Source organism: Cyprinodon tularosa, unplaced genomic scaffold, assembly GCF_016077235.1.
Source record: "Cyprinodon tularosa strain WSP-4 unplaced genomic scaffold, ASM1607723v1 ctg668, whole genome shotgun sequence".
Lineage (NCBI taxonomy): Eukaryota > Metazoa > Chordata > Actinopteri > Cyprinodontiformes > Cyprinodontidae > Cyprinodon > Cyprinodon tularosa.
Window position 1 is genome coordinate 250,885 of NW_024039416.1, and position 18,686 is coordinate 269,570.

An 18,686-nucleotide genomic window follows, 5' to 3' on the forward strand; every position below is an offset into this window, starting at 1 on the left:
AAACTGACAATGCCCACGTGCATGGCAGCTGGATGCTGGAATACATCGGGTAAAAGTGAAAAAAAGAGTTATTCCACCTTTCTGATTCCTGATCCTCCACGGACGGGTTGGTCGTTGGATCGCCAACTTGTAGAGGGAGGATTTGCCATCGAACTTCTGGCCAGAGAAAAAACCCGTAATATGTAGCCAACATTTGGAAGAAGAATGTTTTCAAGATGACTTGGATAATAGCGCGTTGTGACAAACACCAGATACAGCACTGTTTATGTTATGTATTCGTGTTAGTGGTTCATGTTTGTTTTTGAGTTTAGTTAAGTCTGTGGTTCTTGTCCTGACTCTTGGGGGCCTGCGTATCCAGAGGGTGTTATTATTTGTCTCCTCCCTCCTGATCGTGTCCCGGTCCTTCTCCGCTGAGCCCACTGGTTTTGTCTCGGCGTGCAGGGGAGGCCAGTTTTAATTCCCATAATCCTGGCTCCTAGGAGGAGCACAGTTTAAAGTTCTGCAGTTATCCTGGTACCATGGCTTTACTCTATTCCTCTCAACCACCGGGCCCACTTGTCTCTATCTGGGTGTGTCTGTCTGAGGTCGCTGCTGGACTCATGGAACTCTGAACCTTCCTTAAGACTTTGTGGATTCCTGGAACCCTGGATCTGACTGTTCCTGTTCAGAACGAAACCCTTGGTCGGGCTACAGACTCCTGGATCTCAGAACGGTCCTGTTCTGAACTGTTTCTCTGACCCGGATCGGCCTTCTGCCTGCTTGCTGGGGCTGGTACACCGGAGACACTCTGGGCGGCGACACGGATAATCATCTTGGTTCAGATTATCGTGGTCACTTACCTGTGTTTCTTCCTAAACCAGAGTGCCAGTGATGGGTTGTGCCCCACCCCCCTGCATGTCCACTCATCCATAGCTCCACGTTCAGTTTCTGGTTTGTCTTATTATTTTGTCATTAAAATTGCCTGAATACTGGGTCCATCTGTCCTGCTTTATGACATTAGAGCCTCTAATCTGCAGCTTTGGCTGATCTTTTTAATCCTCTCATACATAAATGGTTTTAATTAAATGCAGGTTTTAAAATCCTTATTGTATATTTTGTGCTTTCTCTGAATCCTGCGAGTCAAAACCTTCCTGATTTCTCCAGAAATCGTTAGAAAAACTTTCATACATTTTTCAGAAATAGTCCTGGAGAACTGTTTCCCTAAGTGGTTTAAACATTTCTTTGTTTCAAAGTTGCTCTGTGATTAAAAATAAAAAGCAGCCCAAACAAGAAGCTATTTGTATGAAAATATTCATATTCTGTTGCTGCTTGGGTGTTTCTGAGCGAGCCTAAAGAACAACAGATCCTGCTTTGTTCTGCTGCCGCTTCACCAACATAAGCAGGACTTTCTGTTCCGCTGTAACTCGGACCGAGATAATTCATGAAAGGGTTTACATTTCATCCTCTGACTGAAGGTTTACTGGAGCTTCATGTTCAGTGAAATTAAAATAAAAGCATCGATTCTAGAGAAACGCAAAAATCAGATTCCCTTCATCAGTTTCCTGTGCCACAATCCATACGGTTAATTTCTGATAGGAGGTAAAAGATTCTGGGAAGAAAACTCAAGATAAAAAATCTGGAACAAAAATTGTGAAACCCTAAGTTTGACTATTGTTCATTAGCAGAAATTAACTGATCAGTTTAATTATATTCAGTTTATTTCTATAGCTCCAATTCACATCATGTCATCTCAGGTCACTTTCCAGTTTACCAGATCATCCAGTCAGATTGATTCAAAGTTTTCTATCTAAGGAAAACCAGCTGATTGCATCGACTCATTGACTCTTCAGCAATCCCTCACACTAAGCATGCTTGTAGCGACAGTGGAGAGGAAAAACTCCCTTTGAACAGGAAGAAACCTCCAGCAGAACCAGGCTCAGTGTGAGCGGCCATCTGCTGATGCCCACTGGGGTTCAAGGAGACAGAAGCAGACATAGAAAAAGAAGCATAGATACAAAAGGCAACTGTCAACCAGCTCCACAGGCGGCCCCGTCCAGGAAACACACAGCCAGGCAGATGAGCTCCGAGCCAGCTCCCATGTCAGAGGATGAAGAGAGCACATCCAGTTAGTCACAGTCAGAGAAACAGGACTACACTGGAAAACAGGCCAAGCTCCAACATCTAGAAACAAAGGTGTTGATGGCAGCAGCACAGCTGATATTTCTCTCCAGGATGGAGTCACAGCCAAACAGGAACAGACCAGATGAAGCTACTATGAGAAAAAGCAGAGAGAGCAGAACGTTAGAGATTGAACTAACAGATTCTGCAGAGTGGAGAGAATCAGTGGCGGCCGGCCCATAGGGGGCGCTGGGGCACCGCCCTCCCTGATAAGAAGAGAGAAACGTAAAATATATTTTTAGAAATTAACTCATAAATGTCAGTTTTACTCTCTAGACTGTGTACATATAAGCAAAACAAATTATATAAACTACATTTCCCTATCTACTGTCATTAATTTGTGGATTTCCACAGACAGACTCCTACCGTCTCTGTTCTGGGGGCGCTGATCAGACTGACCCACATTTGCAGAGAATCTGCCAATCATGTACTATTGCTAGGTGAATTTAATGGCCAATCAGCGTCTCGGAACTTTTTGGTCTTGGGGCGCTGAAAATACTGCGCTTTTACAAGCTTCTGCACCCAAGCGCAGGTGCAGACAATTAGAGGGAAGATGGCGAACGTAACGACCGAGATGCAGCTTCCACCAAATTCGGTGAGATCCTTATTTATCTACCCGTTTGCCAGAAGAACATCCCTGTTGTAGGATATGAACATTTCATGTCATGGTTATTGTGACTGTGACGAATCCACCTCGTCGCTTAAAACAACCTCTCTAACTTTGCGCGCCACACACACATTCCTGTTATACTGTGTTTGTGAGGACCAATACACTCGCGCTGAGACCAGTAGCTCCATGAACGTAAAACACACAAGCTCTTCCTGGTTACCTGCTGGCGTATTGAGGGTGCACACTTAATATTTCAGTGGGGTTAGCCGTGTGTGTGTGTGTGTGTGTGTGTGGGGGGGGGGGGGGGTGGGTGTGTGTGTGTGTGTGTGTGAGTGTGTGTGGGTGTGTACGTGTTTATGCTACGGGGACTTGTCATCTTCAGTCTGGCTGCGTCTTTGCTGGGTTCAAACCCAGTTTGGTGTAATTGAATAAGTCAATGAATCTGTGTAAAAGAATTAAGTTGTAAAAATTATTTGTTTTTGTACATCAATTGTTTGTGGAGGTAATATATGGACAAAACTGATTAATGAGAAGAAATCAGAAATAAGAGAGCCTGAGGTGAGGGGCTTAAACTATTTAATGAGGGCTGTGGGAAGAAAAGCGGCAATTTTTGTTTTCTGTTTCTTTGTTACATTACTGGTAACTGGAGGGAGGCTGAGGCCCAGAGTATCTTGTATGTTTTGTCTTTTGCACCCTGTTTTGAGTTTTTGAGCTCAATAAATCACCAACACCGGTAACCCGACTGAGACTGGATTCTTGGAGGCCAAAGAACCCCGTCACAGTGACCCAAATCATCACTGTTACTGTTATTATATAGTAAATTAAATCATTACTGTTAAATTGTATGTATTGTCCAATTCTTTATTTGAATTCTTATTCCGGATTAGTTGGAGACATACACTAGGCTATATCAGCCCCACCAAAAATATTTTTCACCAGCCGCCACTGGAGAGAATAGAGATAGAATGAAGCAGAATGATGAAAAAGGGGTCCCTATGTCCTCCAGCAGTCTAAGCCTATAGCAGCAGAACTATAGAGATAGCTCAGGATAACCTGAGCCACTCTAAAGTTTATCCTTTACACAATCAATGTAGGGTCTTCAGTTCCTTCCAATATAACATTACCAGGTGCTTTGCGAAGGTTAGAGATGTAGATATTGCAAAACATAGAGATGAGCATTTAGTTTAAAGTAGTGATGGGTCGGGCAACACCGATGCGTCGGCGCATGTGTCTGTCTCATAGAGCGAAACCTGTGTCGACGTGTGTATCGCTACGGAAAAGCCACGTGACCGAAACAGTTCCTGTATCGGTCACGTGACCGATGTTTCGAACTGACTGACAAGCCTTTATAAGGATGCGCATCTGCCAACGAGATGCATCTGCCAAAACAATCTTGCGTGTTTTGCGAATATAAAATTCATCAAAAATTATGGAGCTTCCTCAAGCAAAAAGAAAGGTTTCTGCCGTGTGGGACCACTTTGATGTCATTTCGGAAAATAAGGTATTTGTTTTAATTTCCTTGTTTCATCCTGTTCCTCTCAGAGTTTCCACTTGATTCATGTACTAAAATACTTTTTTTTTTTTAAGATGACCTTTGGGAACATTTTGATCTCGAAGTGGGGAGGCAGACCAAAAGTGCCACAGCTGATGCCATCCTTGAGCTGCAGAGATACATGGCAGAGGGCAATATTGCGAGGTCCCAGGATCCTCTTGTATATTGGAAAAACTAAAGGACGGTTTATCCAAACCTCTTCCGCCTGGCCTTAAATTTTTTGTGCACTCCAGCTTCATCTGTGCCGTGTGAGCGGGTGTTTTCCACAGCTGGAGAACTAATATCAAAAAAGCGCAACAGACTGAATTTCAAAACTTATTTTATTTTAATAAAAATGTGTAAAAAAAAAAAAAAAATACAAGTGAACAAGCATCTTCATTTACTACATGTTTACTTAGACTTAGACTTGACTTTATTAATCCCTTGGGATTACTCCCTTCGGGAAATTGTATTTCCAGTAGCAGGAAAAATTGCACATACAAGAAAATAGAGGATGTTTAGACACAGTATATACAATAGAAAAATAAAATCAATTAAACAAGGTGTAGGAAGATGTATTGGGGGATGAGGATAGACAAATAAATACAGATTAGAGATTATTAAATTATGATGCAGGTTCTCATTATTCATTGACTGTTTCTAAAATATCAAATATGTTTTAATAATAATACAATGCATCATACAATGAATTGCATCATATTAGTGTATATAATAGGTCATCAAATCAGTGTCAGTTAACTCTGTCAACTAGGTTGCCTGTAGGGATTTTTAATGTCCAGCAGGTGTCAGTATTCAGTGACACAGTATCGACACAGTATCAATACAGTTTGGTAATGTGTCGAAACGTTTCATGACGCCTCATCAACCCATCACTAGTTTAAAGGGTTTAGATAGCAATTAATCAATCAATCAATCAGCTATTATTGGCAATTCTAACTACTAATCAGGACCAGACATCAGTTGAATACGGGTTTGGGTCTAAAGCAGAAACTGGCAGAGTCACCATAGTCCACCCTGAAAGCGTTGCAGACACTCGGTCTGTTTTCACAGGTTCTTGCATCTTTTACGCGGACGTCTTCCAGCCCATGCCTTCATCTGGGTGGCTTTACATCTAATTCAGCCACGATTCATTAAAAAGATGTATGAGGGCGGTCCAACAATGGCCTCTCAGTGCTCGGTGACGCTTTGCATCGGGCCGTGAGTTCAGGCTCAGAGATGACCCTTGTTGTTCCCCTGCGGCCGGGGTGAGGCAGATGGGGTGAGGAACAATGGCCGTGCCCGTGTGGAGGGCGGCAGCGACTGATACAGCTTCTGAAGCTTCAAAGAATGCCTGGATCAGAGCCAGAACCAGGGTCCTCCCCCCCCCCCCCGGACCTAAACGGCCTCGTGTCCCATGGTGCTGGGGGCCGAGAGGACGACACCTTCAAGGACGGCCCCCCCTTCAGCGTCAGACCTTGAACACACCCTGAGGGAGTAGCAGAGCTGGGTGTTGGCAGAGTGGGCCATGGATCCGAACCATCAGCAGCAGATATAATGGCTACAGCCAGCACCTCGGGCCAGAGCAGCTTTGGGCTTGGCAAGAAGAAGAAGAGTCCCGGTCTGATGGATCAGCTTAGCAAATTCTTTGGAGGAGAGAAGAAGAAGAGGAGCAAGGTGAGCGACTGGGATTTTACAGATTTCTTTCCTTTTGCTTTAATTTAACTTTGATTTAAGCTGTAGATGTTGTTGACAGTTCTGTACCGCTCTGGACATTCAGGTTTAGATGGGCTCATTAAGTCCAGCTGGCTGTTCTGGATCCGGGTTCCGTCTCTAACAGAAACAGGCTTATAAGTGCAAAGATCTTGGTTGACTTCAGGTCAGTTTGCAGCGGTTCAGTTTCAATCATTAGCAGTTTATCATTTTTATTTTCCTACGTCGACCAATTCTTAGTCAAAATACTTCGGTTTGATGTTAATTGCCATGAACTTCAGGTTTAAATTGATTCTTTTCTTATGGTTTTATACATAGTTTCATGTTATGTTGCAAAGCTGGAAAAAAAAATGTCTCTTTTGTATAAATAAAACACTCAGTCAACACGTTTTTAGTTCTACTTTAAGCTTCGTTTCGCTGCAGCGGTGCAGATCAATTTCATGTGTAGTTTTGAAATGTTGATAAGCTGCTGAAGGATCCAGTGCTGAGAATATGATGTGAAGCTGGAATTAATCTCAGCTCTGCATCGTAAATGAGTACAATCTGGAAAACAGGGCAGAAGGTTCTCATTCTTTCACAAACGCACAAAAACAGTCAGTTACTCTGAGCTGCGGCTCCATAGGCTTCTATACAGCTGCTGCGTAACTTCACTGCTACCAGTGTTGTTATTACGGAGTATTAGGGCCAGGCTAGAGGATTCTTTTCTTCTATTTCGAGATTAAAGTTGTAAAATTACGACTTTATTCTCGAAATAGAAGCTTGGCCCTAATACTTCGTCATAGTTTTTTTCTGTTGTTTTTTTTTAGACACAGTAGCTTGTTTTGTGTGTGTTTTTTTTCTGTTTCTGTCTAAAGGATGCCTTTCCTTTCCATGGCTTTTCTTTCTTCTGTCTCTCTGTCAGGTTTATCGTTCACATGTAAAATAACAAAATGAATAAATAACGTAATTTTGGGTAATTAACACTGGAAAAAAAACAAAATCTAGATAAGTCTTTTTTTTCTTCAAAATGGCTGAATTTGTTCTTGGATTGAGGAGGTAAGAGAAACATTTTGCCAACGGAACAAGACAATTTACATTTAAAATAAGAAAACACAATTGCATCGTCTTATTTCAAGTGCATATTATCTAATTATCCTATTTTAAGAGTAAAAATACTCATTTTATTGGCAAACTATCTCATTTACCTGCTCAAATTATTTTCCCTTGGTAAAGCAAATGTGCTCAGTAGAGAACGGTACTCAGGTTTCTGTTCAGCTGCCATGATGCAGGACAGGACAAAAATCAAAAAAATCAAAAAAGGAATTAATCTCAGCTCCAGTATTTTATTATTATTGATTTTTCTTAAAAGATATAAAACAAAAACCTGCTTCTGTTTTTTATGCCAAATCTAAAGACAAACTTCACATTCAAACCATTCAGTGTTTAAATTGATGACCACAGATGTTTATGATTATTAGCTTGTTAATAAAAGGTATTAATTTTCTTTTTTTTTTCATAGCACAGGGTTTTTCATGTGATAAAAGGAAAAAATGACTGAAAAGAAAATCCATATTTCCCCCTGACAGAACACCTCTTACTGGACTTTAATTGCTCCGTTTTAACACAGGACTTTCTGAATGTTATCTTTTATTGTGGGAGCTGACATCCCTGAAACGAGGAAACTCTAATTGGTTCAATAATAAAAAGCATTTTATGAACAAATGTTCTGACCTTTTCAGGGCTCGTTCAGGGGTCACTCGGCTACCTCACCCCAGCAACCCTCCGCTCGCCGTCGCACCAATGAAAACGCAGTGGTGCATTTCTTCAGGAGCCTTGTGAGTCTCATTATAAATCCCACTCTGCAAAGTAAAATGATCTGCTTTTTACCATGAATTTGCTTCCATTTGCATCCTAACATCCTAATTCTGGGTCACATCTTGAATACATTTGAAGTTTCCTGCATTTTTTGAGTTTTTGTAAGATTTTAGAGACTTTTTAAAACAGCGAATGTAATTATTGTTCCCGTTCTTCCCAAAGTAAATGTTAAAAAAAAACAAAGACTAAGGAAAACTGCAGGAAATTTCCGTCAGCGGCTCAGGTCAAAGCGTGTTGTTGTGTTTTCTCTGCCCGTTTCAATCAGTCACTCTCTTGTTGTTGTTGTCACTCTGATGTTTTTCCTGCAGGTTTCCTCCCCTCCTCCCAAATCCACGGTGAGTCGCACTTTTTGCTTCCCCACATTCAGACAGTTGAATTTTTATTTTTTATTGTTTAGATTTTAGGAGAAAGTCCTTTTAAGTATTTTAGAATAATTGTTTACTCTCCTGGAAAATCAAGATATTTGCATGAATGAAAGACTTGATTAATGAGAAAATCTCAAACCAGTTGTGTGAATATTTAATAATCCAGGTAGTAGTGCCATCTGGTGGCTTCTTTAAAGAGTGTGCCACAGGGAACAGTATATAGCAACAAGCTCCTGACACAGAAACATAAGATATTACCTAACTATAGCACATGGGAACATATTTAAAATGTCAAATCATGCATTATTTACCTCCTCAATGTTTTTTGACCACAAAGAACATTATTTTCTAATCCCAGGGAGTAAACCTAGCAGATGCCAGACTCCTAAAAGCCTTGTTTTACTCCAGGTTTAGTCTTTTATCTATTTTTTATTTTCTTGGTTTTGTGGGGTGTGGTCTCATCTAATTAAAAAAAAAAACAGAACAAGGTTGAGTCAGACTGAGCAGTTGATCAGAGCTGGGACAAAGGGGAGGAACATCCATTGTTAATAGGGTTGCGCCGATGCCATTTTTTTGGCCCCGATACCGATACCTATCCTGACATAGTCCTACTCAATTCTAGTCAGAATGAGTCTGATGCTGCTCCATAGAGCTGTGATTATGGGGCGTGTTTCGAACGAACCAGGAAAAAAAATTCCTCTGCTCTCAATTGGATAGACCTACAACCAATAAGAGCAACGGAGTACGTGACGTATGTTAAGCGACGCATAGTTGTTGTCAACAAAAATCAAAGCGTGCAGTTGCACGCCTAGAATAAGAAGATGAGCCTTGATCGCGTTTCTCTGTTCCTCTTTTAAAATTAATTTGCTGTCGATATCTTCTAGAACAGACCTAATAGCAGAATCTACACACCTCAACTCTCCAGCGGCAGCCATTGTTGTTGTCACCCAAGCACGCTTTGGTCACGTGGTTGATTACGTTGATTACGTATTATCCGTCCATCATCGTATAAAGCCCGCCCTGACAATTTGATTGGCCCGCCGGATATTGTGCGACCATACTCGCGCTACTATTGAGCAATGCCAGACCGAACTTCCCGACCTCAAACGTTGTGGGCGGGACTAAGTTCGGAATGGCACCCAGGCTAACCGATACCTGGCTGTGCAGTATTGGCCGATACGATACCATCTACTGTATTTGAAATTAATGTGTGTGTATATATAAAGAACTGCAGACTACTTGGATGTAAAATAATTGCCATCATGGCTTCATGTCAAGCTGCTGCCTTCCTTTCTGAAGCAGGAAAAAGACTAAAACAAAGTGAATCCAGTAGAACTTTGTATTGCCTACCTGGAATAGGTGACAATAGTTGAATGAGCGTTTGGCTCTCAAATGGTATCAGTGCCCTATTTGTTGGTACTCGCAGGTACCAATGCCACCATTTTAGTGCTGATCGGGGCCCCGCCTGATACTGGTATTGGTATTGGTGCAACACTACATGTTAATGTAAATGAATCAACCAGAAATGAGTAATCTTTGCAAGGTCTCAAAGAGAGCATCTATATACATCAAAAATAAAAATAAAAAGCTAAGAGCTTAGTACCATTTTTGATACTCCAATCTTAGGCTTCTTAACATAAATGAACCATCGCTGCTGTATATAGATGTCTTTAAAAACTCTGTACTCTGTTTATTAGCCCATCTTTAATTTTACCAACAAGGTTCTGTCAAATGCAAAAAATAAAAAATGGCACGGAAAATTTGGGGGATCCTAGACCTTAGGTCAGTGGACTTAATACATAAACCGAATTTAATACCTTCAGATTAAGCCGGGCATACACTCTACGATTTTTTTTGCCCTTTTTGGGCCAATTTTCTAGTTGTGCGAAAATTCTTTGATCAGGCCAACCTTCCGCCTGAAGGTTCGTGGTGTCGTGTACAGGGTAACGAGGGGCGATCCGCCTCTAATGACCACCTCCCCATCAGGAATCGTAAGGTCGGGAGAAAATCAAACATGTTTGAAATTCAGTCGGCCATCATAAGGTGGTCGTGGACAAATCGCTCACAGACGAAAACACAGAAGCATTGCGGTGTGTGATTTTAATGGAGTTCTTTCTGTAAAACTGACAGACCGGAGTAGCCATACTTGCTCATCCATGTCTTTTCCAAATACGTTCTTGCCTTTTCTTTTTAGGGCTTTCAGCACAAATCACCAAGGCAGCGCGTTTCACTCTAGTGAGCTTCATATTCTTCTTCTACTCATTTGGCTTCCGGATAGACGAGTCTGAGTAGCGCCATCTCACTGCGGAGCTGAGTCCCATGTGATTTTTTTGACTTACAGTGAGCGTCAGAGCGTCGGGTCACACCGTGTGAACTTTTAAACCCTGCGGTGTCGTCGTACAGTGTGAGCTGTAGCTGCGTGCAACGACTGAAAAAAAATCGTACAGCGTACGCCCGGCTTTATTCCCTACCCTGAGGGAGAAATCTATTATTGATGGATGAGAAGCCTACGCTTAAGGTCAGGGAATTTAATACGACTTCTTTAAATTGTTGTTAACAAGAATATTAATGGATTTAGCAGACGCTTTTATTCAAAGACCCCTCTCCATTCAGTTGATTGTGAGGGTTGCAATTTCAGGGTGTCTTAAACTAGAGTGACTAGCTCAGTGGCGCTGGTTGAAAGACAAGCCAGTGTTTCAGACTTGAATTCCGAAAAGTTAAAAAACAATCCAATGGACCTTGTTCCGAACTTTGAAGACGTTTCTCTTCCCATCAAGGAAGCTTTTTGAATTCAAAATGTCAGAAATAGCATTGGGTTCCAGGCTTTATGCAGTTGCCCAACAACGCCTTGTTTTTGCTTAAAAAACATCCAAATTGAAACGGACTAACGGTTCCGCCCCTTTGGAATGGGGGTCATTTGGCCAAAGGGGTGGACCTGTTCGTCCATTTCAATGACGTGGATGACTGGGAATCTTCACCAGCATATTTCAGACTTAAACTTAGTTGCAGAACCCTACTTTTTATAATGGGTCAAGTGGAAATGGTAAAGCCTTCTGGACCATGTCAATGTTTAATGTATCAGTCCAGCAGACGTGAGTCCTTGAGTACTGGTACTGTGGTTTGGATTGACTCCGTCACACCTCCACATCACTCTTCTGCCATAAGAAGATCCCATCTGCTTTTATTGATATATATCTTATAATTGCTACTTTATGACACCTTCAAACTGAAGCACAACTTTCCACCTCATCTAAATATGCATATTGACAGAACCGGCTTGGCACTCAGAAGGAGGTTACTGTTCACCAATGTTTCCCAATGTGTCTATGGACCTCCCAGTAGACATTTGCAAAGACGCCATGTACCATGTAGGGTCATATGGTGGATTTGTTTAGGCTGCATGGTCCTAACATGAAAGGGTCCAACAGGCATTTGGTCTGCAGAAGTCACATTACAATGATATAGATCCCAGAGACATCATATATTCCAGGACTGTCATAAAGCATCTGTCCCATGGGTTCCATTGTTTCCTGGCCATATCAGATGTTACAGAACTCTAGAAATGTCATGTAGAAACCTCCAACTACATTACATCTACTTTATAATATTTTTAAAGATTAAAAAAGATTAACAAGAACTCTTAAACCAGCAGGCAAAGACTCAATCAATGCTATTTCCTTTGGTCTTGAAGATTATCTATTGGCCTTAATGACTCTACAAGGCATCCTCATCTACAAACTCAACCCTGGTCTGAGTTTGGACCAAAGTTCCTCCAAACTGGGCCATATCTTTGGGGATCTGAGCCTTTTTAGTCAGTGGGTGTGGATTCAATGGTTAAAACAGGCTAAAATGCAGGATTCAGTGTCTTAGGATCTAAACATACTTGCTGTATTATATATGTTTTTTGTATGGTTTATATAAACTGTTGTTTCTAAAATACACTTGGCCTATTTAAAGGGTGGAAGATTGGTGATAGGAACCACCTGATGGTTCTTCTCTGATCTATATTTCCCATCTAACTGTGTCGCTGTCTGTTTCTCTTTCATGTCCAGTGGAGAGAAGTCTTTGGTTTGGTACGTCACACAGTCGAACCCAGCATCTGATCCTTCATTAAATCTGTCTGTGGAGACCGCCTTCAGCTTTCTAACCTCTGCACCCATCCTGCTTTCTGCTTTTAGTTCCCTCCTCCATCGGGGGAAAAGTCCTTTTTATAGACAGCAGATGCAGACTCTTCTTCGGAGACCGAGAGGCTCCCTGCATGACTTTTAAACGTCCCCTTCCCTCACAGACTGATGTTTTAACAGATCGGTTTGTCCTGTTTTAAAAAAACAATCATTTATCCTCCTTGTTTGCTTCAATCCAGAGCGACTCGCTGCTTCTGGATGACTTTGAAATGGCTCAGCTATTTATGACCCGGTAAACGCCTTCTCTTATAGGAACCCTTGGCCTGTTTTCTCCTTCCTCCTCCGCCTCCTCCTCATCCTCTCCACTTTCACACATCTTGTTCTGTGTAACATATCCATCTCCTTTGTGCCAGAAATGACTCACTACCCTCCTTTTGTGTCCTCCCATCTTTGCAGCAACTGCAGGCAGCACTTTGACTGTTATTTCTCAGCAATCCCCCGTTCTGGACCTCTCGTCATCCTAGTCTTCTCTTTTCTGTCCCCTTTAAGGCTTCCAAGTGACTGTCCTCCTAACAACCCTTAATGTTTTTCTCCCTAAAAGTCTCACTCGTGATATTTTGTCAGAGTAAAAGCTAAAACATTCACCAATGCTGCAGAGACACCTAACATTTCTATCTTTGCCATTCTCTTTGAAGTTAACAGCAGTGAAGGAAGATTGACATCTTTTAAGAGATATGGGACACTGAAACCCTCAGTTTCCCCTTTATTATCCACAGGGGGGGGTTTTGGCTGCACCAACAAGCTGTATATTATTTCGACCCTAGCTACAGATTGGAATCAGAAAGTTTTGCTCACCAAATGGCTGATTAAATGGTCCTATATAGAGACAGTTCTGATATTTGAAGAAGCTGCAGTGCAACCAACTGCATGGAGGTAGCATAAAGGTGCAGGTTTTAAAAAACGGTAATAAGAGGAGAACCAAATTGAATCACTTTAACTCATCCAGGACCAGGAATGGATTTCCAACCTATGTTAATTTTAGGGTAAATGTTAAAAAACGTCATCAGCATAGAGTGAAATTATGGTTAAAAACTGTTAAAGGAAAAGTCCGTTCAGCAAAGAATAATCAATGGATCATTATTTATACCTAAAACTAATACATTCAAGTTGATTTGATGAACTTAGCGTTAATCAGTTTAAAAATAAATATAATTTTCGTCACAATCACTGAGTCTGGGAGCGGCCATTTTCTTCCGGCAGTGACGTCACGGTGCGGTAAGCCTAGCGCCATTCTCCCCGCTTTCCAAGCTAAATCAATGGGAACTACTAGACACATCTGCAATCAACAACAATTATTGAAGATTTCCAGAGGACTTCACCATTGAAATTCACCAGAGCTATAGTGAAACTGACAATGCCCACGTGCATGGCAGCTGGATGCTGGAATACATCGGGTAAAAGTGGAAAAAAAGAGTTATTCCACCTTTCTGATTCCTGATCCTCCACGGACGGGTTGGTCGTTGGATCGCCAACTTGAAGAGGGAGGATTTGCCATCGAACTTCTGGCCAGAGAAAAAACCCGTAATATGTAGCCAACATTTGGAAGAAGAATGTTTTCAAGATGACTTGGATAATAGCGCGTTGTGACAAACACCAGATACAGCACTGGGACTTGATCAACAGCCGATACCGCACCGTGACGTCACTAACCAGTAGGTGGCAGTAGTGTTCTTTGACAAACATGGATGCCTCCAGTAAAGCACATTCACATGAAAATTACTCTGAACTAAAAACACTGATCATTTATTGAACAGGATGGAATCATTTCAGATTTAAAGGACTTTCAGAAGTTTGAATTCTGAATATGAGCGACTTTTCCTTAAAAAATAAAAGCTCCTCCACCTACTGGCTTTGATTTGGTGTCTGTGACCTGAGAGAAAAGTTAGGATTTTGTTATTAATGAGTAGTGAGTTTCTTAGCAACAGCAGAAAACGACTTTAAAAGCAACAGAACAAAGTTTAAATCAGTATTGTTCATCTAAAATCTGTTTAGCTAAATATAAACCACCACATCTGCTCCAGTCATTAAAAACATGACCTACATTGGCCCGCAGTCCTTGACAACCCCAGTTATTTCTAGAAAACATCTTATATAGATACATGCATGGGTCCCCGCTCTGCATCTTTAACTCTTTGCATGTTGATGCAAATGTTGCAGAGAATCCATGGACCTGACATGAAGAGCGAACTGTCTGATGAAAACCCTTTTACACTGGAAAAAATCCAAATCTAGATGAGTCATTTTTTCTTAAAATAAGTGCATTTGTTCTCGGATTGAGGAGATAAAAGAGACATTTTGCCAATGGAACAAGACAATTTACATTTAAAATAAGACAATGCAATTGCATTGTCTTATTCAAGTGCATTTTATCTAAATATCTTATTTTAAGAGTAAAAATACTCATTCCATTGGCAAACTATCTCATATACCCACTCAAAATATGGTAAATGCACTTAATTTAAGAAATGTTTAATAATTTCTAGATCGTTTTTCCAGTGTAATCAGAACCTTTGATGATTCTTATTGTTTACACAGTGCAAAAACTATCCAAAACTAGCAAAACTGTCTTAAAATAAGTGTATTTACCCTTCATTTGAGTAGGTAATGAGTGTTTTTACCCTTAAGATAAAATAATTATATGTTATGCACTTGAAATAAGAGACTGCAGCTGTTTTCTCTTATTTTAAATGTAAATTGTCTTGTTCCAATGGCAAAGTGTTAAAAAATGCTCTTATTTTAAGAAAAATTGACTTACTTAGATTTAGATTTTTAGCAGTGCAGCAGCTCCATGTTTGGGATTTAGTTCTATAAATGTTATTGTGAATTAATCAGTTAATTTAAAACAGATCAATAAGCAGTTTAAAGGTAAAAGGCAACAGAGTGAGGTTCAGCTTCCAGCTCTCCACCTGGACTCACTCATCATCTTTTTCTAGGCCTCTGCGTCGCGCACTGAGAGCACGAAGTCGCCTGTCAGGAGACGCAGAGAACAGAGCACGCTGTCCCGGATCTTCAACCTGGTGAGCTGGCTGCATGTTTGCCTCCTCTAAGCCCCACAGTATCCAGCCTCTGCCTGTAAGACGGGGGGGGGGGGGTCTTAAACTTTGCTCTTCTGTCTGTGTTTACTTGAATGCAACAGTGATGTTCTCCTGGGAGATCAGTGAGTAGTTTCACAAGCAGCCCTTTTTTTTCCGCCTCCCTCAGCGTTTTATTCAGTCATCTACGTTCATCAAACATGCTTTAAAATCAGCCCGTCATCATAATAAGAACCTAACAAGCAGCAATATCATTTTTATGCAGAAATTTCATATCCAGCCGTGGGAAAAAAGAAAGAAACGTTTTTTCTTAAGCAGGTCCTAAAGATGAATAAATCAGACAATAAAAACATGATTATTCAGCTTTTTAATAAATTAACACAAAGCTAAAATAGGAAAATATATAAGGCTTCGGACAAAACAGTCCTTATCCTGCATGAATATACTTATAAATAGTAATAGATCCAAACTATAATGTTTTAAAGTATAATAACTAGGGATGCACGATATAATCGGCCCCTGATTATAAAACTGAATATCGGACATCGGCCACCCCACCGATATTTAACCCGATATTTGATCAGCTTCTGAGTTTCTAAAGTCTAAACAAAAAAATAAAAAATACTACTTCTTCTTCTTCCTCAAAAACGTCTTTTTACAGACTTAAAAACTTCTAAAGACGAGGGAAAAAATATTGATACATTAAAATATCCCAATATCTTCATATGCTGATATATTGCCATTTAAAAACACCATATCAATCTCTTTTACTAATGAAATATTGCTATATGTCATCGTTATGCTACGAAATCCCCCGAAATTTCACCAAATGTTGCCATATTTTTATATGTTGATATATTGACGCGGTATCGATCTATTTTACTAACAAAATCTCACAAGAATTTGCAAAATATCATGAGAGTTTGTAACAGAACGATGAAATTTCACCAGATTTTGAAAGTAAAATAGATCGATACCACGTTTTTAAAAATCTATTTGATATCAGCATATGAAAATATATTTGAGTATATTATTTTTCAAAGAGTCAGAAATGGATAACAAAGCTGCTAATTTCAATGACTACTTATTTTTGTCCAGCTTTAACATCGGTATCGATATCGGTTATCGGCTACATGAGTTTTAAAATATCGGCATATTGGATATCGGCCAAAATCCCAATATCGTGCATCCCTAATAATAACGTATTTTTTGAGAAAATATATGCATTGAAATCTGTTTTATTACTCGTCTTTTCCCGATCTGCGCCAGAGTTCTGTCACATCTATCTGCAATGACCCCAAACAGAGGTCACTCTAGAGTGTCCTAGTCAAAGTCCAACCCAAATGAAAGGCTAAACCCACTGATGGATGCTGCTTTGGGGGGAGCTCCTACCAGCAGGTGGCCTAATTAACTTTAAGGTCTGGTTAAGATCAGATTATATTTCTCTTTTTTTCGTTTTGAAATTTACAGATTTAAGATGTTGGACTTTTTTTTTTTCCCATGGTTGTAAATTTGGATATCCATCAACCAGCTTCTCACATATTGCATCACATAGTTGCCATGGTGATCTCTAAGCTCCGGTTCCTGCATGAAATCTGCTGCTTTCAGCAGGAATAAAAGAGATTATCATTTTTAATCTTCCTGCTCTCTTCTGCCCAGGGAGAAACCAAGTCCCGTCCACCCCCCAAACGCTGGAGCACCATCTTCTAAGCTCTTCGTCGACCACCAAAGCTTAGAGCCGACGGGACCAGAAGATCGCCGAGAACAAGGAGAGACGGATCCCCAGGAGTCAGACTCACAACCTCAAGAAATGCTAACTGACTAACACCAGCCTCCGTGTCTGTAGAAAGAGACACGGCTTCCTGTAAGATCAGGAAAAATGTAGAGTTTAATGTTTATCATGGCGTCTGTTTCTGTAGAGATGCTCGGCGTCTGCACTTCTGTCTGGGTTTCCATGTCTGAGTGATGTGACTTTTTTTATTTTTAATCCAAACTTTTTTTTTTTTCCCCAGAGCTCTGCTTCTGTTTGTCGCATTTTTAAGTCTAAAAGTGGAGACCTTTAAAGCAGCTTTGTGTTTCATTGGGAAAAACTATACGTTGCCCTTTTCACTGCACTGTGATTTAAATGTTAAGCCGTCCGTCAAACTAAGAGCTTTTCTCATCCACGCTGCATCCTGATTAATTCATGTGGCTTGGTTTGTTTTTATGGATGAGACGAAGGCGACTGATGGTTAAACTGTAGGTGAATCAAAGGTGGAAACGGGAAGGGGGGAGGGAGGAGAACAGAACAGCATGTTGGCTCCAAGATTTCTGCTGAGTCATGTTTTATTGGTTTTGCTCTGCTAGGATGTTTTAACAAAACAGAAAAAAGAACTTTGTAAATATTTCTTTTTGCTCATTTCTTTACCTACGTCATGTTTTTGTTAAACTGTGGTTCCAAAGTGCATCTTAACTTTAACTCTTTCAGTCTTGTCTTAATAAAAGTTAGTAAAATGTGGCTATAGACACAAAAACTTTGTTGTTGCACAAACTGTTCTTCCGGTCTGAGATTCTCGCTGCTCGTCCGTAAACCTCCTGTCATGATCAGCAGAGGCGTCAGAAGTAATAATGTTTATTATTCCAGTAGAAGTATAAATCTGTCAGGGTTAGGTTGAGGTTTTGAGGACCCAAATGAAGAGGTGAGGAGTAGTTATAATTAAGTTCTCAAGGGCAACAGAAGCAGGAATCCAAAAACCCAACATAAAAATGCAAAACAAACCAGAACCATGGAGACATCAGGAAGGACATGCAAGATGAGCCAGAGAAGGACGAGGAACTGCACAGGGAGAGTATATATGGGAGACTGAACAAAGACTGGACTAATTAGCGGATTGGGAGCAGGTGTGAACAGAGGAGTCTAGAAGGGAGCCGGGGAAAAGGAGACCAAGACAAGAGGACAACAAAGAAAAAACCTACAAACTCAAATATATCCAGAAAACACAACAAAATAGGATTTAAACCAATAAAACTAGAAAACAAAGAAAAACATGGATCAACGTGAAACTGAAAACTCAAAGAAAACTTAACAGAACCAAGACGGTGACAAAATGCTGTTTAAAAAAACTTTTGTAGAAGTTAGAGGATCAACTTCAGCTTTTTACTCCATTAAAACTGTAAAAGTAAAATTTTTAAAACAACTTAAAGTATAAATGTGAAGTTAATGCAGGAAAAACTGTTAAAGACAGAAGCTTTACTGCTCTATTC

General features: G+C 40.5%; 1 protein-coding gene across 6 annotated transcripts; it reads left to right on the forward strand.

Moving 5' to 3' along the window:
• The first annotated feature begins 5,775 nt into the window (after positions 1 to 5,775).
• mbpa (myelin basic protein a) lies at positions 5,776 to 17,940 on the forward strand. Of its 6 annotated transcripts, XM_038267273.1 has the most exons (8): positions 5,776 to 5,972; positions 7,727 to 7,822; positions 8,171 to 8,197; positions 12,280 to 12,300; positions 12,591 to 12,643; positions 15,345 to 15,428; positions 15,548 to 15,568; positions 17,103 to 17,940. In XM_038267273.1, exons 1-8 carry the CDS (start codon positions 5,853 to 5,855, stop codon positions 17,266 to 17,268), a joined length of 588 nt encoding a protein of 195 aa, XP_038123201.1. In that variant the 5' UTR covers positions 5,776 to 5,852; the 3' UTR covers positions 17,269 to 17,940. The 6 variants fall into 6 exon arrangements, with proteins under 6 accessions (XP_038123201.1, XP_038123206.1, XP_038123202.1 ...); XM_038267274.1 differs by lacking the exon at positions 15,548 to 15,568 and having other exon boundaries at positions 5,778 to 5,972; XM_038267277.1 differs by lacking the exon at positions 12,591 to 12,643 and having other exon boundaries at positions 5,780 to 5,972; positions 17,103 to 17,224.
• The last annotated feature ends 746 nt before the right edge of the window (positions 17,941 to 18,686 follow it).